Source organism: Diabrotica undecimpunctata, chromosome 4, assembly GCF_040954645.1.
Source record: "Diabrotica undecimpunctata isolate CICGRU chromosome 4, icDiaUnde3, whole genome shotgun sequence".
Lineage (NCBI taxonomy): Eukaryota > Metazoa > Arthropoda > Insecta > Coleoptera > Chrysomelidae > Diabrotica > Diabrotica undecimpunctata.
This window is the reverse complement of record NC_092806.1, coordinates 49753374-49780470: the sequence shown is the minus strand read 5'-3', so window position 1 is coordinate 49780470 and position 27097 is coordinate 49753374. Positions and strand designations below refer to the sequence as shown.

Below are 27097 nucleotides of genomic sequence, written 5' to 3'. Positions count from 1 at the left end.
TATGAAAAATGCTTTCAGAACAAGAAAGTAACGTGTCTATTTTTATTATAAAATATCAAGTAGTTTAGGAGATAATGCAAAAAAACAATTTTTATTTTGTAACTTCAAAGGGCTGTAACTTTTTTTGTGTACACTTTTGTACTAAGGTAAGTTGAATTCAATCAATTTATTTTTGTCCCCGGAATGCTTGATTTAATTTATGACATACCTTTTTGAGACACATTGTATAAAATTATCATATGCACAATAATAATTGTAATTTATCGATCATAAATCTGAAACTTAAATAAAGCTAAAGAAAACGATTAATTAATATTTGAAAATTTAGTTGTAACAAAACATTTTAAATTAAATAAGTAATGAAAAAGTATTGTTTTTTTTATTCTATTTTACTTCTTTATTCTTCACAAGCGGCCCAAATTGTTTTTAACGTAAGATTATTAGTTACTTATTATTTTCTATTTCTATTTTTTTTTTATTTATTTATATTGAGTATTAATTTGTTTGGTTGTACAATAAAACTCTGCAATACTAATGTGAAATATTTGATTTAAAATAAATTCAGGAATTTTTTTGTAACTTGGCAACAATGTCAACTTGGATCTCTGATGTAGGTAATGACATGAATCGGGATTTATACTGTACCAACTGTATACTTTATGCTTTTAGTGTATATTATATAAATAAGAATATGTCTTACCCTGTCCAGAGAACAAACTCCACGTTGTCATAGTGACGCGTTGTCATAAGTTGAGCAGCTGATTCGATAAGCTCCCACGTAGAATCACAGCTGTAATCTCCGAATCTGCCCATTTGTCTTTTAGCTCCTTTTCCCTTGCCGCCTTCGTAATCAGGACGCCAACAGCCTACAAAAAATATATATTTTTATAAAAACCAAATTTATGGTACGGACAGATGTCAAAATGTACGTATTATAGCAATAAAAGAACATTAGAAGTGAAGGGTATTTTTATAAATTGCAAAAGCTGGGATATTTATATTCTTGGTAAAGAATTTATTGTAAATTTATTTAAACTACATATATTAATAAGCACATATAGCTGGCTGATCATGCCCAGGAGTAAGTAAAAATGATTTCTATCTTCAATATTTATAGCTGAGTTATTGTTATAAAAATCATTTATTGGTGCCATAAGTGGGTAATTTATTTTAAAAAATTAACGGAAAAACTAAAAATATCTTCTTTTGAATAAAGACTAGCTAACTTATTTTTTTCTACTACTTGTCATTTCTCCCTGTCGTATCTCTTTCGGCTTTCGTGCCTTATCTTTGTTCAGAGTTTTCACAAAGGCGTCAAAAAATCATATTCGCAGTGTAATAGAAAAAAAAAACATAACTAGGGTTACTAAAGGGAAAATGATATGATATAATATAGTAAAAAATCCAATTAGTTCTACTAAGTCTCGAGTGAACATAGGAAATGAAAATAAGGAAAAATCTCTCAAAAAGTTCAGTGTCCGTTCAAAAACTCCCAATAAAGTGTTCACTTCTCTGAAACCTTTTACACCTTTATGCTTTGATGTACTAGGTAATACTTTACGATTACAGTTTGAACCAAGTGCAGTACATGTACTTGGAAAACTATGTGTGTAAAGTAACGTAATATTATGTGTAAACAACGTAACTTAATAAGTGTATGATTTAATCCATCAAGAATTTTGGCATCCATTTATAGATTAGAGTTAAATACAAATGATAAAACAGTTTACACAACATCAGAAAATAACGCAGTACAGGCATAGTTGTAGACATCGAAGGCTAGATTTTGACTATAATTGAAGATAAATTAAGAAAATGGAAAGAATGAATTCAAGAATTATTTAAAGACACGGCAAGAAGATCGACTAAAATAGACAAACCTTATGGTCTAGAAATAACACTCAAAAAAGTAACTATGGCCACTAATCGAATTAAAGATGGTAAATCACAAAGACCTGATGAACTGCATGGTGAAAGTTTAAAGCTATTAGCGGTACAAGAAAGCTCTTACTAAGTTATTTAGCAACATATTTGAGACTGGTCACTTACCAAAAGACAATATGTGAGAAGATGTACTTAAAGTTATCCTTACTACCGTTCAAAGACGACATTTTAGATTGATCAATTGATCCAACAGCTTTAAAATAATCCAAAGCATTGAGTTCTTTGACAGTAAGTAAAACACACCTTGATATTTTAATGGTTTGTTTGAAACTGTTCACTGCAAGAGAATAAGACATTGTGCTGTGCTAGGTGTTATTTGTTCTGGACAGCCAGAGTCTCTAGGTTTATGGTCGAAAACAATTGTTAAAATAGATAATGTATTTACAATAAAGTAAACAACTTCTAATGTATTATGATATATATTTATTATAAAATTTAAATTATCCAAACTGATTGTCACCCATAGTTTACACGATACCACTAACGATAATGGTTTACGATTAGCATAATTTGCTGTAGCTAACAATATGATATTAAAAACTACACACTTCCAAAGAAAAGACGTTCAGAACGTTGCAGCCAACCACTCGGACTATACCTTTCATTAAATAATGTACTTATTTCGTTATTGTAGCTTTTTGCTTTTAAAAATTATAATTATGAATATTTTACTACACTATTTTTAACTGATAAAACGTCATACGTCAAACGTCAAAGCAACGCTACGTTTCCTACTGACAACACTCCTTTCTGCCCTATGGTTCGTAGACTTACTACGGTTGCCTCTTCTGCCTAACCAATGAACATTAAGCCCGAAACTGTACTCTCGTGACGTAATTCTTCCCCTTCAACCAATCAGCACTGCAATCGACCTGCCCTCTACATTCAGTTTCAATCGCGAATAAATGGGTTTTGTATTCTTGTGTACTCTGGTGACGTAACTCAAACATCCCCACCCCAGTCGGAAGAGGCAACCGTAGTAAGTCTACGAACCGTGTTTCTGCCCATGAATGGCAGCTATGTACGCCGTTGCTCCCGCTTGGCGGCGCTAGTGTAGTTGGGGGTCAACGTCATATAATATTGTTTATCTATGGTCAACGTTATGACAGTTCGTGAAGTTTGTATATGGTGTTTTTGTTTACGATTTAATAAATAATAAATTATGGCCGAAAAATACGGATCTTGGACTGTTTGTGCGTTAAAAAACGAATTAAGGAGAAGGAATGCCAAAGTTACTGGAAAAAAGGAAGCCCTTATCGAAAGGTAAACTATATTAATTATCTTCTTAATGTTTTAATTCTATAGCTTAGACCAAAATAAAAATATTTATGTTCATCTGAGTTTTATTGTGAAGTATTTGTATTTGGGTTTGAGCTAATACAGTCATGTAACGTAACAGTGGTGATTTCTTTTGTATGTTAGTACCTATATTAAATTAATTTAATATAAAAACATACAACAGAAGTCTTTACTTCATTTTAATATGTTATATCTATGGCATACAGACAACTACAGGGTTTTCCCTGTTAAATTCTTAGTAAATATGACTGCAACTAAATATTCCAGAAAAACAAATATTTTAACAACTACGTGCATTTATTGTCGGCACATATTTATCCCTTCTTATTGCTAGAATTCATTTTTTTTTTCATCAGAACATCTTTGGGAAACCTGTGTCCTGATGTTCTCGATGAGCACAAAGGCACAACACAACATTGAGGTATTTTATTTTCAAAAATTAAATTCACACAGCCAAATAAACGCAATATTTACTTACAAGTAAATTGATTTGAAGAGTTGACGTGACCTCCACTACACAAGCGCCACCTACGTTGAGCTTTTCAGATTAGCTGCCATTCTCAGCGACAAAATTATGACAGATCCGTCACGAAAGTGTCTGGTAATTCTATTGTTATCAGTTTGACAAATGTCATTGAGGCGTAATCAATTTTGGACAAATATAATGAATCCAGACAAAAAAATTAAGATTTGAATGCCAGTCAGGTGAAAAAATAGGTTTCGGAAAATGTCCCATTGAACAGGCAGAGAACAAGCTCTATTTGGACGCAATTTTTGGAGTTCCTACGGGTGAAAAATTTTACGCTTGAAAGATCTACTACCATAACGGAACTAGCAAAAATTCTCGAGGATTATGCATTTAACATGAAAAAAAGACAATGGCGAAGACTATAAAGAGTCGTCTGTAATGTCAATGGGGAATAGTACAGCAAAAATGGTACAAGAAATTTTTTTTACGGAGGACGGCATAAAAATCAACCCTCTCACAGATATATCTTTCAAATGTACAAGATTGGCCAGAGATACCAAGCGGGGGCAGCTTCAAAGTATTCAAGGAAAAAGAAAATTTAGTCAAAAGCATTATCCACAAAAGAACTATTAAAAATCTTACAAAGCTACGACGAGGAAATCCCCGATGGAGCACAAAAAAAAGTTTTTTCATCTTTGCTCATTTAAACTTGCTTGAAGCGGCAATGGGATCATAATTTGATGTTATGGAAGAATTTACGGGATAAATTGAATAAAACAGCATTTTTCCAAAACAAATTAAGGCGGTTCGAAAAGCTTTCCAGGCAGAAAATCGCTGGTTAGATTATTTATGCATAAGCAGAATTTAAGATTAGTTAGATTATTTTTTAAATTAATGGAAAAAAGGGGACCAAATATTTTATCAGACAGACTCTTTCCTACCGTTCACCCCAACTGGAAAAACAGACCTTGGTTCAAAAACTGCCCACTTGGAATTAACACCGTATCTAAGTGGACAAAAATTTCAGCTGAGAAAATTGGAATAGACACAAAAAAACATAAAATAACAAACAGTTATCTGACACAGCTGAAGATCGATGAGCATTCTCATCGATCTTCAGCTGTGTCAGTCTTGTTGAAGCAAGGTGTTAATGAACAGGAGTTAATTATATTAACGGGTCACTAAAATACAAGCTCTCTAAAACCATATCTGCAGCTGGATTCATCACTACCAGAAGTTGATCGAAAATCTCAGAATAACAAATAAAGCTGGACCTTCGAGTTCTCAAATGCTACAGGTCAATAATACACAAAATCAACCTTTGGTAGAAAATAATAGGCAAACTACTATAGCTTATAATAACTGTGCATTTAATATTGTTAACAAATAAATAAAGATTATGTTTCGGTGATATGGTGCATTAATTGTCTCGTGACATAATCTTGTCGAATATCATTCGAGAGAAAATAATTACCGGCAATATTGTCTTCTGGTTTTATTCAAGTTTGTTGCCGTTTGCCAATTTTTGCTTATGAAATTTTGTCAAAATCACTCGACTGACGTCTCGTGACTTACCAGTCGAAAAATAGCCGGCAAAATTTTCTCTCTAATGATATTATACACGAAAACATGAAAACTTGGATATTCCTTTGAATGAGCCTAGAGAGCCATAAGAGCACCTTTCTAATAAACTTTGTATGTTTTATATGGGAGCGATGTATAGCTAGCTTAACTGATACGACTTTGGAGCCGAACCCGGGTCACCTAAACTTTTTATACATTTTATCCATCGTTGCTCGGGCGAGGCCTATAATTTCAGGCAAGATTTTTATTGCCATAAATATCTTTTACAATTATTTGCAAAAATTGTGCGATATTCCAGATACCCTTCAAGGTTAAGAATGATCATTGAAAAAAAAATTAATACAAAATAATTGGTGATACGCAGCAAAAACTGCAGTTATTGAAAAGTTTAGCCTTACCACTAAGGCAAAGATTAAAAATACTTCTACGGAGCTATAATATTCCGTTAGTTTGAACAATGAAACACTACGCATTTGCACAGGTATATTTACAGGCTACTATAAGCACCAGAAAACATCTTTTGCCGTAGGGATTCATAGGTAGATCTGATAAAATAGCTTCTTCTAGTCTAAATAACAGAATCATTTAGATTTTAAGTATTAACAGCTAACGCCTGAGTATATACCACAAACAGTTGCGTAAGTGGAATAGAACAGGTGGGAAGAGTGATTTGCATGGGCCCAGCCATTCGTAATGGCGACGGCGCTACTAATAATGTTAGGTGGGAGTATAACACTGATGTAAGTGCTGTTGCCATGGTTTCACTAGTTTTGCATATTTACCCAAATAATGATTAAATTCTACAATGTTTTCCAAAAAACAAAGATTGTATCAAATTCTATTAAAATCACCACTTAAATTTACAATACTTACTAAAGAATTTTAAGTATTCACCGAAAAAAAAAAATGTCTTTGTGCCAATATTGTAATCTACTCATTTGCAAGTTGCACATGGCGTTATAAAAACATTGTATCCCAAATTTTAGAAATAGACGATAAAAATTGTATACATCAATTTTTATAAAGCTAATAAACATTGCTAAAAGAGAAGAAGTAATACCAGTAATAAGTACAATACCAAAATGGTATAGTATTTCAACTCGAAAAAATCAAAAGAATATTTTTTGTTGATAGTTGAAATTTAGTTAAAGTTGGACAAAGGCTATTAAACATTCTGAGGATTAGAAGTTTATTTTTACAAGCACCAGGTAAGAACAGCACCTAATCATACCAAACTTTTGTTATTAAATACAAACTCGATACTATTTTATACATATTGCTTCTGTAGTTAAATTACCTTTAAATCTTAACCAACATAAATATTTTTTTTAATTTACAGCCTAAAATTATAAACCTATGTTTCTAATTTGTCTCTAAATGAAATTATTTTCGACCCGTCCGCATTTAGCGGTAGAAACTCTCTCCCAGAACTTTATATTGGACTTACCTTACTACTGGGGCGACTACGGCCACAGCCAGGATTGCGGCTGGACGAATCAGGCCAATTTTACATGCATCTGCCACATTTCATCGATACGACCAGCTTCCAGCCAGTCTATCGTTGCGATCAAAGTTAGTATGTATTCTTATGGAACAACCCGCACGACGGACAGCCAAAATGAGGCAAGACAGAAATCTATACGTGTATTGTATAGTTTGTGTTGTGTAGGACTATTTAAAAATGTGGTTTAACAAATATTTTTTCCTTGTTTTATTATATGACTATACATGTACAGAGCAACGGCTACCTCCGTAAGATCTATCTCGTAATTAAAAAGAAAAAATATTGTAGAAAGCCTGTCCAGAGATCCAGCCAACGTAAAAGCAGCATATTACTGGCCGCACGACCGGTCGCATTGTAGGTCGGACTCTATGCTGCCAGTCGTCTTAGCCGGAACGTCTGTAGAACGCGTTAGCTCTTAGTTTAATTTTTTTTGCCAGGGTGTAAACAATAGATCCGAAAGATCATTCACAGTGATGTAAATGCGTTTCTTCCATCCCGATTGGTTATCTGAGCGACAGTTCTGTAGTTATATTAACATAAAAAAGAAAACAAATATGATTTAAAGTTTAATAGTGAGATAATATCTTTAATTGTGCTGTCCAAGTGGTAAAATACAAATGTGGGTTCGTTTATTAAACACACTGACGAACAAAACCTTATTGTATATTTTATTAAAAAATTCTTTTCGCATTTTAAATTATATTCATTCCTTTGATAAGTACGTCAATAAAGATTAAACTTCATTATAACAATATCGTGTCTTTTAATCACTAGTTAGTTTGTTTTATCTTTACGAACGTCAGTTATATTTTCTTTTCATTCAGTTTTAAGTTTGTAAATATAACAAAAAGCAATAAAACTTTCATGACTTAAAGTAAAATTTATGTAACATTAAAATAACTACAACCAAATTTTTTATTTTTAGAATTTTTATTTTCCAATTACTTCTTTTAAGAGGTTAGTCTTTGTTTAATAATGAAATACAATTATATTTTATATTTTTAGTTTTATATAAAAATATGAAGCCGTTCTATTGTACAATTTTAAACAAGAAATATGTCATAAGTCATCATATGGATGCAGTTTTAATAACCAAAATAGATTTCATGAAGATATTTAAAATTTTCTTCTTATGGCACAATTTTCATTAGAGATTGCCTAAAAATATGGAAATTAAAGTCTATGTTGTGCAGCTTTTAAATAGTGATTGTGAGTTTAAACCAGCCCAATCTTATTATATAGTTGAATAGTCAGAGATTTCACCTTTTAAAATCATACGAACAAACTAATTTGCTGAGAATGTCAATTGTGCGACCACAAAAATTATACAAAAAAGTTTACCACTCTTACCCAATCGGCTCCCCCCGTAAAGCCCTCTCGCAGGGTAAAAAATCGATTAACAAAGAATCTATACACGGCAATAAAAAATATTTTAAATAAAAAATATAGCTGAGATAATTTTAAACAAAGATAATAATTAGCAGTTTTGTGTAGAATGAAAAGTTGTTTCGGAAAAAACGGTTAAAGCGACCTGTGATGTTGAAAGTCAGTTACGCGCGCGAAATCAATTTTAAATAAAATCTGTATCAACTCGACGGTAAAAATTTGATGTCTTTTAGTCAGAGTGTCCTACCGACAAAAATCAAAATGCGTTTTAAAGGTAAAGAGTGCAACTTTTGTATGAAATTTGTGTATTTTGCCGTAAATGTTGTTAGTTTTTATAAATCTGTTCAATAAATAAACGTTGCGCGATTTTTGCCATTTTTTACGATTCTCAAATAAGATCAATGCAATTCATAAACTATATTGACCAGTCGTAGTAAAATTTTTATTGCTAGAGCCCCTTTTTTTAAATTTATAACAAGAAATTTTAATTTTTAGCTTTGGTAAGAAATATAAGGCATTTGAAATATGCCTAAAAATCTCTAAAAAAGAATTGAAATTTCACATTACAGACGATGTCACGCTAGGAAAATGCTTCCACGAAAACGGTAATAAATGGAAATTTCATGCTATAGGTTTCGAAGACTAGACTCCAGCAGTGTAATATCCATAGTGACCTGTCAAAGAAAGTACCGTAGAATGGAAGAATAGAAATAGTGGGGCGAATAGTAGTAAAACTTACAAAATAGCTGTATGTCACATTTCAGAGGGTAAAAGTAGTGGTAAAGGGGTAAATTTCTGGTTGAAAGTTAATAACACTTTAAATTTGAAGGGAAAAATAAGTTTATGTGGTTGGCAGCATTAAGAGTCAGATTTATTACAAGAATAATACGTTTTGATTTAAGCAGATATTTAAGCAGATATCTTCTAAACTTTACATGTAATCACTATATCCTATCATGTTTTTGGTTTCTACTATTTCTATAGTGTTATATACCTGTTATAAAAAGAATAACATACTTTAAGAATATATAAATAATACGCTTTTATATTATCAGAATGGTATTTGAGGCTATATCACATATTTAAGATGTGTGGGGTCAATAGAAACACAGTAAACAGCTGTTTCTATTCACCCTACAAATCCAAAAACACCTAATTTTTTTGTTTTATTAGTGATAAATAGAAATGAAATATGATATTAATTGATGATACCTATTATACTTGACAAAATATATAATATACTTGTTTACTTTCAGCATGCCAAGGAATTACAAACCTGTGAATCGTAAGCAAATACAAGATCCAGAGGTTCTTCAGAAAGCTGTAGCAGAGATAGCCAATCGTCTTAGCCTCAGGAAAGCAGAAAGTAAATATGGCATCAACTATGGTGTTTACTATAGACATTTCAGAAAAAGTAATGAGCTAAAAAAGAGGGGGGAGCAAACCGCTTTCACTGAAGACCCATTGAGTCGTTTACTGTAATACTTTTAATTAAAGATTCGCTTGATCGCCAAAGCAAGACCATAAAGCAATTTAAAGACAATTTACCTGGTCGGAAGTTTGTCTACTCCTTCTTGAAAAGGCACCAGGCTAGCTTGTCATTCCGATTATGCCAAAACATAAAACGAGCCATAGCAGCCATCTCTCCGAAAATAATTAATGAATACTTTGACAGACTTCGAGTAGAACTTGTTAACATTCATCCATCGAAAATAATCAATTATGACGAAACTAACTTTTCTCATGATCCAGGTAGAAGTAAAATAGTAGCTAAACGAGGATGTAAATATCCTGAAAAGCTGATGAATTCTACTAAAAGCTCCATATCAGTGTTGTTTTCTGCTACTGCTGATGGTCAAATTTTGCCAACTTATGTAGTGTATAAAGCCCTAAACTTGTATGAAAGTTGGAGGAGGGCGGTCCTGAGGGGTCTAGGTATAATAGGACCAAAAGTGGTTGGTTTGACAACTTCTGTTTTTAGATTATATCGAAACCATCATACTTCCATTTCTGAGACAATATGACGGTAAAAAATACTTAATCGGCGACAACTTAGCTAGACCTGTCACTTGATATACAAACGTGTTCAGAGAAGAATGTTGATTTCATATTTCTATCAGCAAACTCGACACATCTAATACAGCCTGTAGATGTAGCATTCAGCCAATGAAAATTGGGTGATGGGCATAGTGGGCAATTGCTGCTGATTGGAAAGAAGGACCTGGGAGATATTAAGCTACTACGCAAAAGATTAAGCTCCCTAGTTTACTAAAAAAACTATGTGAAGCAATTAAATCAGACAACATAATTGCTGGTTTTAGAAAATGTGGTATTGTGCCTCTTTGTCGCAATAAAATACTTAAGATGTTACCATCTTTAGTTGACTCAGAAGCTATAACTTCAACAGCCACAACTCCTGTCGCTGCTATTGACGGCTCTTTCACGAAATTCCTGAAAGCTTTTAAACAACCAGAACTAAACCTCGCAAAAAACGTTTCTCTTGAGCCTGAAAAAAGTATTTCTGTGGCAGATTTTCTAATTCCAGAAGATCCAGTTTAGGTCGAATCTACCGATGGTGCTAGTACATACACTGACAATGGGAGTTCTAGTACGTCTAAAAATTATATAACAAGCAGGTCAAAAAACAAATATAGAAAAGTAAAAAAAAACGGGTGTGGCAGTCCAGTGGGACTGCCGGTAGAAGTTATACTTCTATACACGCATTCGTCGTTACAAATTTATATGAGTGTCAATCTGCACAATCATTACAGATGTAATGCTATAGGTAAGAGAGAGCAGAAAGAGAAAAAGAATTAGGTAAAAAGGTATATGGTGCATCGTTTGCTGTATATAAACATTTGACCTGTAATAGAAGTATAGTAAGTGAATAAAGGATTAAATCAATATTTTGATGAAAATATATATTTTTATTTTCATATATGTATAAAAGGAATTAAATTAAAAAAAATTTACACTTACTCTGCAGTAAAATTCATTGTTTATTTTGTTATTAATATAAAAATACAATACAATACACTGCAACATAATTCAATATAATAATACAATTTAAATTAAAATGCAATATTCATAAGTATTTAAAAATTACAATATACATAACTTACTTACGCATATGTTTAATTTATCATGATAACAATATTAATAAAAAAAATATTGTTTGGTGATACAACTGTCAATTTATCTGACATTGACAAATACAATATTATTTAACATATTTAACAATATGTAGTAGTAAGTATGAGTAACATGTCTAACGAGGCTTGTTACTCCCGTGCAAATTTCCGATTCACTCCCGTGCAAATTTCCAAAGTCGAACGCGCGTTCGAAGTATAACTTTAAAAACCAACAACTCGGATTATGTTGTGAATTTTCATTCTATTTTAAAATTTAGCATTTTTGCGTATATTACATAATATATTTAATAAAATGAACGTCTGGTTTTTAAATATTTCAAAAATAAAAAAGTAAATTCATATTGGGATTGGAACTCACATACACCAGCGCATGAACCAAACACGTAAAACATTTGCCAATTAGACATGACACAAACGTATTTCAAAATTGACAGTTCTTGATCATACAGCAATTTATTGAGATTATTATTTTGAAAAACAAAAGACTGAAATAATTATGAACATTTAATAAATAATACAAAACATATCACATAAATAATAATATTAATAAATATTATATTATATATACATATATATATATATATATATATATATATATATATATATATATATATATATATATATATATAATATATAATATTAAATATATATACAAAAGGAACATTTTTATACTCGATAGAGGAAGAGAGAGAAAATATATCTTCTGTCTCTCTCGTACTCATTATCTTACATATGTAATGATTTCACCGATTCACTCCCGTACAAATTTTCAAAGTGGAGCGCGCGTATGGAAGTATAACTTCAATAAAAATGCTAATTAATCATCTGAAGAAGAGTCAGAGTACTCCCTTCAAGATAGTGATGCAGAACTTTTTCTATCTGAATCCGAAAAATCTGATATGGCAAACTATGCTTAAGAACTTGACAGTAACCTCCAGATTAATGACTTTGCAATTGTGAAAGTATATGAGAAAATTAAAAATGTATTTTGAATGTACATTAGCAAAATCTCTCGCCTTGGACTCAATGATTATATTCCAATTTTCTACAAGAAATCAATTTTTAACAACACATTGTTAACAACTGAAGAAAAGTACTTTTTCCTAAAAGACGATGCAATGAAGAAACTCATGCCGACAATTGAAGCATCTAAGTCTTCCTTCTCTCGTATGAAAACAGGCATTAGTTTCCTTGATGATCTCAGAAACTTTACCATCTAATAATTAAATTCGCTTGACTAGCAATGATTAATTTTGTCATTTGTAATTTGATATTTGGTCATTTATAATTTGGTATTTACATAACATAGTTTTTTTATCAAAACAAGTGTTCTTCTTTTTACCCAATGACAGTGCTGACTGTTTCTATAAGACCCACAGGTTCTACAGTTGAAACATAGTTGGAAAACAGTGTGTGTTTCTATTCACCACACCCAATGGGGTGAACAGAAACAGCATGTTTTAATTTTTTAAATTTTCTTCCTTGTACTTAAAAGAAAAAACAAGCTTTTATTTCCTTACATCTCATAATACTTATTTAGGTGTAAATACGATATTTAGGTTCAAAGTTGAATACTGTTTCTATTGTTACGATAGATAATGACACATCATATGACTCAAAACTGTAAATATATTTATTACTAATATCTTTTCTATTCTAGTTATTTCGGCGCTCAGTTGAAAGACCTGTTTACCTGAATTCTGATGAGTCACCCTCGATTTGAAATTTCCAGAAGCAGGCCGAATAAAACCAGTATGAGCGACCTTCTGGGCTCTTCGATGGGGAATCGCGGCAATTCCGGAACTTTATATTTAAAGAGGAATTTTGTTGTAAACAGAAGAGTTAGTTTTTGAACATTGCGTCGAGTTTTTAAAATGTAATGCTAGATAAATTATATAATTATTAAGTGTAAATAAATTAGTTATGTTGTACAAATAAAGACTGTAAATAAACTTATAAGTGTTATAAGTTATAAGTGTAGAACCTTTAATATTAAATAAAAACAATAAATTAGATTAATAAAAACAGTTCACTATTCTCTATTTGCTTCATTTTTCCTTCTATAATCAACTTTAGAAGCTTTGCAGTACTGCTTTTTATAATATAGCCAATGTCTAAATACTTTCTATTTTATGTTACAAATCGACTTTCTCCTTTATCGAGCCTTTGAAGAATCTAATCATTGGGTACATGATCCATCCTGGATGTTTTCAAGAATCTTTTATAAATACCTCTTTTATAACTTTGAGTATCCAGATTTTACAGTTATATTAAGATAATTGAGTAAATATATCAGTAATCGAAAGGTCAGCGTTGATTTATTTAATAACTAGATAAATAATAAGGTTCTTATTTTGTTAAATGCTAATCTTGCATGTTATATTTGAGATCTAATATCTAAATCAGGATACAAGTCCAATATTTTTCAGGAAACCAAATAAAATTACACAAACACACGAACACGGATGAGGCCTCTCAGGCACAAAATAAATAATAAAAATGAAATAAATTTTCTTGTAATATTTACTTGTTGTATATTTCTATAATAGTAGCACTTACTGTTTTATTATAATTGCAATCTTCATGACTTTTTGAAAATAAATAAGCGTATAAACGTTCTTCGCATTTCGATTTTATTTTCAGTTTACAACGAAATATTTCAGTTTAAAGAAAAAATAGCCTCATAATAACAGATGGTTATTATGAGAGAAATAATTATTGTAATGGACAAAAAACTCCATACAGAAATATCGGTAATGAATTTCGGTCAGCACATTTCCTATAGCATGCTCTTATGTAACCTGCTAATTTATTAAAATAAAATTTATTGCTAACTTTGTAACGTTATAAATGTCACATGTTTGTTATTTGTCTTTAAATAATTTTTTTTAATTAAACAAAAATTACCCTAAATCAACTACTAAGAGTTATTAGCAGGGGATACAAACACAAATTACAAGTATTCAATTTCTTACAATGTATATATAACTTAAATAATATATTCTATTAAACACTGTAAAATTTAATATCTTTCAAATACCTATTTCAGCACTTGGTTGAACCGGCAGCTTAGTAGATCCTTCATGTTGGTAGAGAGGTTATTTTTTCTTGGGTGTATGTTTTGCATTCTAACAGAATATGTTTCACAGTGATTTGGATCTTGCAGTTGTGGTAGAAAGGGATGGCTTCTTTATTTATTAAGTGAATATAGGTTGGTATAGTATGTCCTAATCGAAGTCGAGTTATGATTACTTGTTCACAACGTTTAAGTGGGAGTGGTAAGGTGGTTCCGACAGTTTCTATAATCATGCCTATTCTGTAACTCATTTCGATGATAGAAGTCAGGGAAATCGAATAGAAGTTGCCCAGTCGAATAGAAATAGTAAAAATCGGTATTCCCTAACTGCTTTCGAATCTCTACAATCGGAATAGTGAATAGAAATGACTTCGACAGCATTTACCCTGTCGAAATGAGATTCCGATATCGGAATTGTGCTTGACGCAAGCGCATTTTAGTTTATTTTGTTTTGATGTTTATGTAAAGTCAAATCTATTAAAAACAATCATTATTAAGAACTTTTGATATGGCTTTACAATTAAATTTCGGCATCGATCTTGGAATTGAAATTGGGGAAGAATTGCAAAGGTAAGTAGCACATTTAACGCGCTACAAAATGTGATATATATAATCGTTTTGTTCAAATTCTTTTTATACTTAGTTTCTTATGTAACTGTTTTCTGTCTTTTTAGCCAAATATTCAACCTTCAGAGGCGCACCCTTAGGGATCCAAGTAATCCCTTTGAAATCCCTGAACAAATATTTAAAGGTCTGTACCGTCTACCAAAGGAAATAGCCATGGACCTTATTAATGAAATAGAACCTTTTTTGGCTGGACAGATCAGAATAACAGCTGTGCCAAATTATTTGAAGGTAAATCAATCTCAAATAAATTTAAAAACACACTAAAATACATAGTTTCATAATTTTAAATAAGGTATTTTCAGGTTTTATGCGCTTTACATTTTTATGCCCAAGGAGATTATCAAAAAGCTGTTGGCCAAGACTTTTTGTTGGGTATGAGCCAGCCAATCTTTTAATTTGTTGGATGTGAAATTTCTGTTACTCTGTCATAAGTTGGTAATGTTTTTTAATGGAGTTTTTAATGTTTTTATTTTATTCTAATTTCTTTAAACTTTATTCGTATATTGACTTGTTCTTTTATTTTGCTGTTTTTAGTCCAAAATAGTTGGTGCTCAACTTTCTATTTACTAAATATTCTGTCATAATCTATATTCTTAATTTTTAATGTTCCTTTGTTTCAGTTCTATTTCCTTTATTTGACTCCAGTATGTTTTAAGCTGTAGACATAGAACAGTATAAAATATTTATAATCTGCTCCAAGCAACACGTTAAAAGAAATTACACATTCTGTTAAGTGAGAACAATTTCGGGGAGCTAAAGAGGTAATTTACAATAAGGTTATATAAATATAATAAATGGCGCGTAAAGATTTCAGAAGAATTACACATTCAGTTGGGTGAGGCCTGTGAGGCAATATATTTTTAGTTCCGTTTATCTGTTTTTTTCAAAATTTGCAAAGAAATTATCTTTTTATAAGTAGAAAAGATGGGTATATAGAGTTTTAATATTAATACAAAATTACCAAGGTTATGTGGCACTTTCATATGGGTGAGGCCTCAGAAGGTCTAGCTAGTTGAAATATATGGTTACTCCACTACTATGGCAGGTAAGTATTCTAGTACTATTCTAATATCAGAAGGTAGCCATATTAGAGGGACACCGTTGAATCTTGACCAGAGAGATCTTGGTAGATGTCATGAATATTTTGAACCAATGGGTGATCAGTGGAATTCAATTATTAAACCGAGACACGAAAGGGAATCTGTAGAAATGGCAATGTGTCTGTTTTAATAAGAGACACATTTAGAATCAAACATAATACTATATAGTTTACCTTTGTAAACGCAGGATGTTTTAAGATAATCAGGATGATCTTACAAGTCCATGTTAAGTGGTTACTATACAGCCAACACCAGTGGCAGTTTAAGCAGCATCGGCAAAGAGAATTATATCATGTGATTTTTTTTTGTATAATTTCTAAAAATTCTTTTTTATAAGAATGTTAACAGACTCCCGTTTTTGAAAGATGATGAGTGAGGTGTTTATTGACGAAATGTGTGCCCTGGAGGAAATAAAATTAGAAGAAATTAAATAGTCAGACGGAGGTCACTATTTTTAAAGAGCGGAGTAATTAATTACGGTACAAGTTTTATAATTAGAGATTGGAGATTTTTATTGGAAAACGAAGATATTGTGATAATTAGGGAATAAACAGGATTGAAAAGATTTGCTGATGTTAATGAAACATATAAAAGTAGAATAGATTGTCGCCTTCTATATCATTTATGTCGTATCTGTATCAGATCTAGAGGCAGAGAAATCGATAAAGCTACCATAGTCAAGCTTTGATCGGATGAGACCTGTCGGACTCTTAATTAAATAATTTTGTCTGCACCTCATTGAAGACGACTAAGAGTTTTAAGAACATTCAGCCTTTTAGAACAATTGATTTTATGGGTGTGGTTTTTCCAATTCAATCTCTAGTAAAATATTATAACGATAATTTTACAGTAATTACAAACAGATAGCGGAAGATTGTTAATTAAAATTTAGCGCTTGGGAGTTGGAGTCCTTTTGAAACATTTTATTATTTCAGTTTTGCCCTGAGGAAAAAATAATCTAAGTTTGTAAAATCTATCTTGAAGAACATTTACTGCGCTTTGTAGAAGTTTACATGTGATTAGAACATATTTAACATTGCAGTAAATGGTCATTACCATATTAAACATGTTTTATGACAGTATAAAAAAACTTGGGAGAATTCGGGTATGGTCAGAGAAATAATAGAGGTGCTACTTTGATGAACTACCTAGAAGAAAAGCATCTAATGAACTCCTTTTACAAAAAGAAGCCCCAACGAAAATGGACATAAATCAGCCCTAATGGATTCACAAAAAATGATATCGACTACATACTGTCCACGGAACGATATATCATTAAAGATGTAACAGTTCTTAACATATTCACAACAGGTAGCGATCACAGGATAGTCACAACAAAAATTAGTATTGACGGTAACGATGAACTGAAAAATAAAATAATTAGAAACTGGGATCTAATAGATAGAAACAAACCAGGACAATATAAGGAGATATACAAAGACCTATTAAAAGAACAATTTACCCAAAAATTAGACAGTGATGATGAAATTAGAAAACGATGATTACATCAAGAAAAGAAATAGCAAAAACGGATCTAAAAAAGAACAACTATATATCAACAGAAACAAAGAAGCTTATGGATAAAAGAAGGAAGCTAAACCAAGAAGGTAAAAGGAAATCTAAGGAATATGTAGAAATCAATAAAACAATAAGCAGAATGATAAAAGAAAATAGAAAAGAACAAGAAATAAAAATAAAAGAAATAATACAGAATAACAAAAATATTTAATGCTTATGACCGAAACTAGGAAAGTGTGAAATAAACAAAATAAAAGATGTAACCGGAGTAGAAACAAACATTAAAGATGGCATCATAAATATAATCCACCATTTCTACTCAGAATTATATAAAAGAAAAAAGGAACCACCAGAAGAAATTAAAAACCAAATTAAGGCTAAAATAAAAAATGTCAACTCAGAGCTACAGCCAGAAATAAGCAAATCAGAAATAAAAAGCATTGAAAGAAATGAAAAACAACAAATCGCCTGGAAAATATGGAATAACTGCAGAGATGCTAAAATATGGTGGCAAAGTGGTAATTAATACTCTACACTCCCTTTTTAACAAGATATTAAAATAAAAAAGAATCCCAAACAACTGGAAGGAAAAAGAATCCCAAACAACTGGAAGGAATCCGTAAACATTATCCTACACAAGAAAGAGGATAAAGTGATATAAAAAACTACCATCCTATAATACTCCTCAATATAGCATATAAACTCCTAACAAAAATTTTAACCAATAGATTGACGACAAAATTCGACGGATACGTCGAAAGAACAAGCTGATTTTAGAAAGGGATTCATCACAAGTGACCATTTACTAAGTATAAAAATACTTAGTACAAATAAATACCACATTCCTCTATATATAGCGTTTATAGATTTCGAAAAGGCTTTCGACAGTGTCGAACATTGGGCAGTGAAAAGTTCTTTGATTAACAGCAGAATTGACCACAGATATATGGAACTAATAGCCAATATATATAAGGAAGCCAAAACAACAATTATTAAAGTATATAAACGAACAAAATCAATACAAATAAATAGAGGCGTGAGACAGGGTGACACAATATTACCGAAACCTTTTAATTAGGTTCTGGAAGATATTTTTAAAAGATTAGAATGGGAATAAAATGTATAAAAATTTGTGGACAACGCATGAAACATCTAAAGTACGCTGATGACATCGCATTGATAACCGATAAAAAAGAACAATTATCTGAAATAATGGAAGAAATAAACGTAAAAGCTGGACAAATAGGCCTTAATATGAATTATAGCAAGACCAAAATCATAAAAAATACAGATGAAGACATCACAATGAGGATCGGACAAGATGAAATAGAACAAGTTCAGGATTATATATATTTGGGTCAAACTATAAAACTTAACAAATAAAACCAAACAGCAGAGATAAAAATACGAGTTAGACTGGCATGGATGGCATTTGGCAAACTAAGCTACATTCTTAAAAACAAAAGATAATCCACAGCATCTTAAGACCAAAGTATACACTCAATGCACACTCCCTATTCTCACTTATGGTTCCCAAACGTGGACATTTACAAAAGCAAACATGGACAAAATCATAAAAACCCCAAGAGCAATGAAAAGACAAATGTTGCACATAAGACTAATGGATAAAAAGAGACACGAGTAGATAAGAGCAAAAAAAAAGTGAGGGATGTTAAACAAGAAGTTGCAAAATAGAAATGGAGATTTGCCGGACACAATATAAGACCAATGGAAAAGGATTGGGGAGGCCTATGTCCAAAGATGGACCAAAGAAGGCTAATTAAATAGATAGATAGATAGAAAAAAAACTGCATAGTTTTTAATTGTTAATTGCAAGAATAAATATAGTTGAACGTAATACAGATACTTGACGGACACCATGATTTTATGGGGGTTATTAAAAAAGCTTACCGTTGTCAAGGACTTTAAAGGTTCTTTTAGTTAGATCGTTTTTAAATGATGAAAGAATGTTACCATCTAAAATAGTGGTAAAGTTTGTCAGTTACTTCTTTTTGGAGATTGAATTAAAAGCTCCTTCGATGTCACGTATAGTAGCTATAATATTCTGTCAATTATTAATTGCTTGAGAAATGTGTATTTAAATAAGAGCAAGGTTTTTAAAAGTAGATCGATGACGTCAGAAGTTTAATTTAGCATTGAAAATAATACTATGCTTTTAAAGAAACCAAGTGATTCTTTTGTTTATTATTTCTTAGGTTTTCTGGGTAACACAAGTGAAAAAAATTGGACGAAAAGATTAAGGAGTTATGGAGGATTAATTAGGATATCAACAATCAAAATAAATTTAATAAACATAGGTATGCTACAAAATATATATCACAATATACAAAAATAATCAATACAATAATAGAATACAAAAAAATCACTCCCTTTCGATTTTTAGTCATTGGAAACAATCTTAAGTTTCTTTTGAGATTTCCTGTATTGAAAAACATGTCAAACACTCAATAATATAGGTAATATATTATTATAAATATGAATTATTTTTTATTTTTAAACTGCCACGGTCTTTTCCAAATTTTCATTATCTGATATAAAATAATATATTAGATATTTAGAAAACAGTAAAGAATAGCGCAAAATGATGAAAAAAATTCTAAAAAACACAGCTCTTTTACTTTTCTCTCCATTTCACAAACACCTTAAAGCTAACTCTAAATTCAACAAATTAAAAGTGCTTTTCGAGAATCACAAATAAAATTCGCTGATATAAGACCGTTTTATGTGTTCTCATATCTTTGTAGAGCGATATAAAGTTCTTTTCTATCGGAAATATTATTAAATTTTATTCGAGTTTTATTTCCGAGACCCAATATGCTTTCCATAAAATTTCATATCCGACGATATTGTTAAGGAAATTCCATATTTTTAATATTTATTGGTAATTGCTTTTTTACTGGTTTGTATGTTATTTCTGGTAAATAATTTCGCGAAGATTAGAGTTTTCATTAAACTATAATATAAACTTAGTACAAAATTATCATAAAAAAAGGCAATTATTATTACAAAATTTATTGATAATTTGAACTAAAAGTATTGTTCATTCAAGGGAGTGAAAAGTAAATTTATTAAACGTCCGATGTTATGATAAATAGATTATTTTATATAAAAAAAGAGAAAAGTAGAAGAACAACATCACTAACAGACCAGGAGGAGATGTAAACAGCTGATAACGCCGAAATCGATAATCTAATCGCAACATACGAAGCATCGTAGAAGAAGGGATTGCAGAGGAAGTAAAACGTGAAGGATTGAAGAAAATTGCTAAGAGAATCCTAAGCTTGTATTATTTCAACGATTTAATCTACGCGAAAGTATGAGAAGCTTTTAAAAAGGAGAGGAGATAAGGGGTACATTGACTTGTAAAAATCAAAGATGGCGGCATGTCAAAAGAACTTCAAACTTGTAGCGAAAAGCAGCTTAAGATATAAAAGCGTGCGAGGGGTTGTTAAAAAGGAGCCCTACAGAACCTGAGGTTAATTTATACTTAATAGTACTTAAAGTATACTTAACAATATGGCCGAAGTGAGGTCGTTTTTAGTCACGTGATGCCCTCTTCATAGATTCTAACTCGATGCATTATCAGCTGTGTGACGTTTCTTCTTGGTCTAGTAGCGGTTTTGTTTTTTTGCTGGTAGACAAAAGGACAGCTAGCCAATGTGAAATACAAAATATTGAGAGGCTGCATCAAATACTGAATCCAAAATTTGTGAAATAAGATAATATTAGGGCCAAAAATAGAAAAAAAGATAAGCTGAAATAAAAGCTAATATGACTAGACATACTCCAACTGAAATATAAGGAAAATCTTTAGAGAAAAGTTTGGGAATAACTTTATTATACGTAGTTTCGCGTATTTTGATGACAAAGATAGACAAGAAATCTTAAACGAATATACAGATGATACAGGGCCTGATATAATCAGAGAAGAAATAGATTATGCAATCAAACAAGCGAAAAGTGGTAAGGCCCCCGGTCCTGATGAAATTCCCGTAGAACTGCTCAAACTTATGGACGATGAATCTATTAAAATACTCCTAGATCTATTTAACACAATATATAGAACTGGAATAATACCTAGGGAATGGCTCCGTTCGACCTTTATACTACTGCCAAAAAAGGCAAATACAAGGGAATGCAGCGAATATCGTACGATAGCTTTGATGAGTCATGCTCTAAAACTGTTCCTGAAAATAATCCATAATAGGATCTATAGGAAATTAGACGTAGACATCAGTAACACTTAGATGGGATTCAGAAAAGGGCTGGGTACAAGGGAGGCTCTGTTTGCAATGAACGTTCTCTCACAGAGATGCTTAGACATGAACCAAGAAATTTACACCTGCTTTATTGATTTCGAAAAGGCCTTTGACAAAGTACAACATGAACCACTAAGACAAATTCTAATAAAGAAAAATATAGACAGCCGAGATATTCGAATTATATGCAACCTATATTGAAATCAAACAGCAAATGTGAAGGTTGAGGGTAGGCTAACAGAAGAAATTCAAATCCATCGAGGAGTCCGGCAGGGATGCATCTTGTCGCCACTTTTATTTAATCTGTATAGTGAAGCTATTTGTGAACAAGCACTCGAGGAAGAAGATCTTGGTCTGATAATAAATGGTGAGACGATCAACAATATAAAGTATGCTGACGATACGGTTCTCCTAACGGGAACGCTAGTAGAACTACAACATCTCGTTCAAAGTCTCAATATATACTGTAACAGTTACGGCTTAAAAATTAATTTGAAAAAAAACTAAATTTATGGTAATCACGAAATCAAAGAACATCAGAGCTAATCTTGTAATAGACAATACAACGATTGAGCGTGTGTCCTGTTATAAATATCTAGGTGCTTGGATCACAGACGATACTGATCAAACAAAAGAGATTAGATGTAGAATAGAAATCGCTAGATCAGTCTTTAATAGAATGCGCAAACTCTTTTGCAATCGTGATATCAATATAAAGTTACGAATACGAATGCTGCGGTGTTATGTCTTTTCTACCCTGATGTATGGAGTAGAGGCTTGGACACTAAAACAGTTGACCACAAAAAACGTCGAAGCTTTCGAGATGTGGTGCTATAGGCGCATTCTCAGAATATCATGGATGGACCGCGTCACTAACACGCAAGTACTCCAAACTTTAGACAAAAGATGCGAAATTCTAAATGAGATAAAAACTAGAAAGATGGAATACTTGGGGCACATTGTGAGAGGTGAAAAGTACGAACTTTTAAGAAATATCATGCAGGGCAAAATTAAGGGCAAAAGAAGTGTGGGAAGAAGAAAAATATCGTGGCTTCGTAATCTACGAGAATGGTTCGGGTGTAGTTCGATTGAACTTTTTAAGCGCGCTGCTAACAAAGTCGCAGTGGCCATGATGATTTTCAATCTCCACTAGGAGTGGCACGAGAAGAAGAAGACGTAGTTTCGCGTCACTACCTGATTTGATTTGATTCCTGATTGGAACTGATTGAACTGATTTGAAACTAGTTGGACAATATTTTTTAATCCCCCTACCTAACTAGAATCATTTTAAAACTGTCTTGATAAAAACTTAAATAAATCTCTTTTTAAATATAAGATGTATCAAAAGATATTAATATTATATTATAATTATAATAAACTCTCTAATGGTTCTGAAACTATTTTGTTGTGGCCTGTTTAATATTTTTTATAAAATATTTTAAAATTTTTGAAAACGATTTTCGAATTGAAATCGAAACTTCAAACCACAGTATTAAAGATTAAACCAATAATGGTTTAATCCTTTTTAAAAACTACTCTCAACTTAATGAACAAAATCCTTGTAAACATCACGAATATCTAATTTCGTACACTACTGCAATAGATGTACGTTGTGCACCATTATTCGCTGATGGAGATAATGAGTCCTGTGTAGCCTTTAGTTTTAGATTGTGTTCGTTAACTAGCACATCTTCATTTTCCGACAGTTGCGTGCTACTCTATTTTCCATTTACATCGGGACACCTATCCGCAACTACTTTGTTAACATTTAATTAATACGACTTGCTAACGGGAGTATCTTGAAAGCAAGTTGCGAAAGTGCCTCTGAAGACACTTTTTTTGAGTTAAATGGGATTTTAACATGAATGTCTTTAATTAAAGTAGTCAGTTTCCACTCGTATGAACAAAAATGTTCTACAAAGTATACTACTCTTTAATCTAGTTTACCGGGTGATACATAAAGGCTAGGTGTTAATTTATCTATTCTTAAAAATTATGGTGCAGATTATAAGAAGATGTTATAGTGTAGCGTTAGGGAAGTAAAACCCTTAAATTAATTAGTAACTATTAAGTCGATTGATTGATGAATTTAGATGTATACCTTCGTTGTAAATAACAGGCTAGTTTACACTCGTAATTTTATAATAGCTTTTAAATATGATACACTGATGTGTTATAATGGTTATATAAACTATATCTAAACTGATCCGATTGAATGATATACAGCATTATAGTTTAGAGTGTCAATAATTTTTATAAAGTCAATAAGAGTGTTTAGACTATGTTACTACAGATGAGTCTAAAGACAACTATTATCAGGAAAGATACTATTAGATAATAGTAGATACTATTATCATGAAAATTCTAAATGGGTACCTATTTAATTACAACAATACCGAAATTTCTACACGGTTAAACGATTTCTACAAACGCCCATTAGTCAGTAAGCTATTCTACGAATTCTACGACTTTCACTTCGGAGGTCATTATCGAAATACAATTGAATAATAATCAATTATAAAAATTTTGTTGTTAGTAAAAAAATTCTTCTAATAATAAAATTAATCTGACTCATTCATATTGGCAAATCAGGCCTATTAAACATTTTAAAGTAAAAGACATCAAAATGATATTGCCAATATTTATGAGTTGCAAGGATTTTATTAAAAGATAGTTCATTAAAAAAAAAGGAAAAGACAGTTAAGATTTGATTTCACGTTCAGAGCGATTGCGAAGGCCGTTCTGATGAGGCCTATTAGGCCGAAATACGTATAAGCGGATGCGCAAGCGCCCTGTACGTGAAATCAAATCTTAACTGTCTTTTCCTTTTTATTTCGATATACTCTGTACGAGTACTAGAAACGAATTCGCTAAGAATTTTGCTTAGTTGAGGAGATATGTTGTGGAATGCAATTTTTAGATTCCCCATGTCTCTCATAACATCTTTATCAACGTCTGTTTTGCCTTGCAATTCTTAGAAGGCACAGATTAAAGCGAAATTCTGAATTTGGTTTCGAAAATTTGTCAACTTTAACTTAAAAAAAATCATAGCATGTGATTAGTGTTTTAGGTTAAATCTTCGTATTTTGTGCTAAGGTATCTCCAATTACTATATAAATAACTGTTAATGAAACACCCTGTATAAATAATACTAAAATATAAATGATGTATCCTCAATATATTTTTGACTTATCTACCAATCGTGGAATTTTCTTTCTATTCATTTCAATTCTATTCAAAAGGTCTCCAAACATCCATTTCCGTAAATATGACAACAAGTGATGTAAGAAATTTTCTATTCCTCAAATACAACAGAGCTCAACATTTGATAAGGATCGAAGTAATATTTTACTACAGAAATAGTCGAAGTTTGTAAAAATTTAATATAATTAAAGTAATATTAATACCCCGACTTTATTATCAATTTTAAACGAAATAAAATAAATTTTGCCATTATGGCCATTTTTTACTTGGTTTAGCAAAAAGTTGAATATTAAAGTCTATTTTCATTTATTCTATTCAAGTCATCATACTAAGATCTCAACAAACTTTTAAAATATTTGAAATCATAATTATGATGCTTATCAATTGTTGAGCACTATATTACGACGACGTCCGAATATTTTCTGGAGCAGTCATTAGGGCAAATCAGTGAATGTTAGTGCAAAATTGCAAGTACTCCGTGTGTAAGGGAGTGTTAAGTTCGAAGCCGCTGCAGCGTTTTCTTCCATTTGATTAACATTGTCCGTAAGAGCCAACGCCGAAATCTACTGGTGAATCCGAGTTTAGTTATTTCCAGTGGTTTTTTGCACTACGTGACACCGTCTTTTGAAGTAAATTGGGCATTTCTTATCTCATAACACGCCATGTCGAGAGTCATATTGAAAGTAAAGTAAAGTTATTTTGTTAGTTTATATTATACGCCACACAAAGAATATTCTCACCCCTTCACCACTTTTGGTTTCATTTTTAACTTCCAGTAAATCATTGATTTCGGATATTCGCAAAACAGTATCATCGATGGAGTCGTCATTCGATTCTTCCTGCCATTGTAAGGCTATTTTTTTGTCGCAATCTTTAGTCAGATCAAGTAGCCTCATTGGAGTTGTAATAACACAACATAAAATGTAAATTTTCTTTATTTACGTAGTTTTCACCTCACGTCTTGATGGCAACTGACGAGGTGGAGAGGAACGATTCGAAATTCAACGACTAGCGAGCCAACGACTCGTGAGTCTGGCCTAGTAATCCAGTTACTGAGGCTTAAAATATGGTAATACCTCCGAATTTTTTATAACTGCATTGATTTCTTTGAAAATTTCAAATTAAGCTTATCTTACCCTCCACTTCAAAAGTTATATACGCTCTAGGTGCGCTTTTGGTTTTTAAGGGGTGAAAACTACCCCTTATTGAAGAAACTGGGAAAAACACGGATTTAATTATTTTATGCACTTAAATCTTTTTTATTCGCATAAGGTAAATATTGTAATGTGTTCTCTAATATGAAAATTAATTATTCACAATTTTCAACTCTTAAAACCCTTAAAAGCTAATACTGTTTATAAAAATAATATGAAAAAAAAGTCGTAGCAGCTTGAGACATTTCAATTATGTATTTAAATACAAATAAAAATTAATACCCTAGCTATACAATAATGTTTTATTTATTGGAAATTTTCAACCCTTACAACCACCCTTATGAAAAAATGAATTAAAAAATATTTTTATCGGTTTGAAACATTTCTTGAGTGCATTTTATTTAACGAAAATTAATTTTTTACATATAAAATAACTTTTTATTATATTTTCAACATTTCAAACCTCACAACCAACCCCTTTTTTAAAAAATTAATTTAATATATTTTTATTGGTCTGAAACATTTCTTGAGTGAATTTTATTACACAAAAATTAATTTCTTGCTTATAAAATAACATTTTATTATAATTTCAACATTTCAACTTTCACAACCACCCCCTTTGTCAACAATGAAATGAAATATTTTTAACATTTGAAACATTTTTAGAGTGCATTGTTTGTAGACAAAAATTAATTTTTTACTTATAAAATGAGCCTACTTTTTTTAACCCTTACAAGCACCACTTTTGATGAAAATAAAATCCTTAAATCCTTAACTTAGACATGGATATAAATAGAAAA

The 27097-nt window shown here is 31.3% G+C and overlaps 1 protein-coding gene across 3 annotated transcripts in view; it reads right to left on the bottom strand.

The window, feature by feature from the left end:
* Window positions 1-27097, bottom strand: part of LOC140439498 (acid sphingomyelinase-like phosphodiesterase 3b) — a 672376-nt gene that overhangs the window by 349128 nt on the left and 296151 nt on the right. The window contains exons 1-2 of one of the 3 annotated variants that reach the window (XM_072529448.1): window positions 2493-2616; window positions 701-866 (exon numbers count right to left, since the gene is read on the bottom strand). In XM_072529448.1, coding sequence (XP_072385549.1) covers window positions 701-813 — 113 coding nt within the window. In that variant the 5' untranslated portion in view covers window positions 814-866; window positions 2493-2616. Of the gene's footprint in view, window positions 1-700; window positions 867-2492; window positions 2617-27097 lie in introns of those variants that run through there. The other 2 variants (XM_072529447.1, XM_072529446.1) reach the window with 2 other exon arrangements.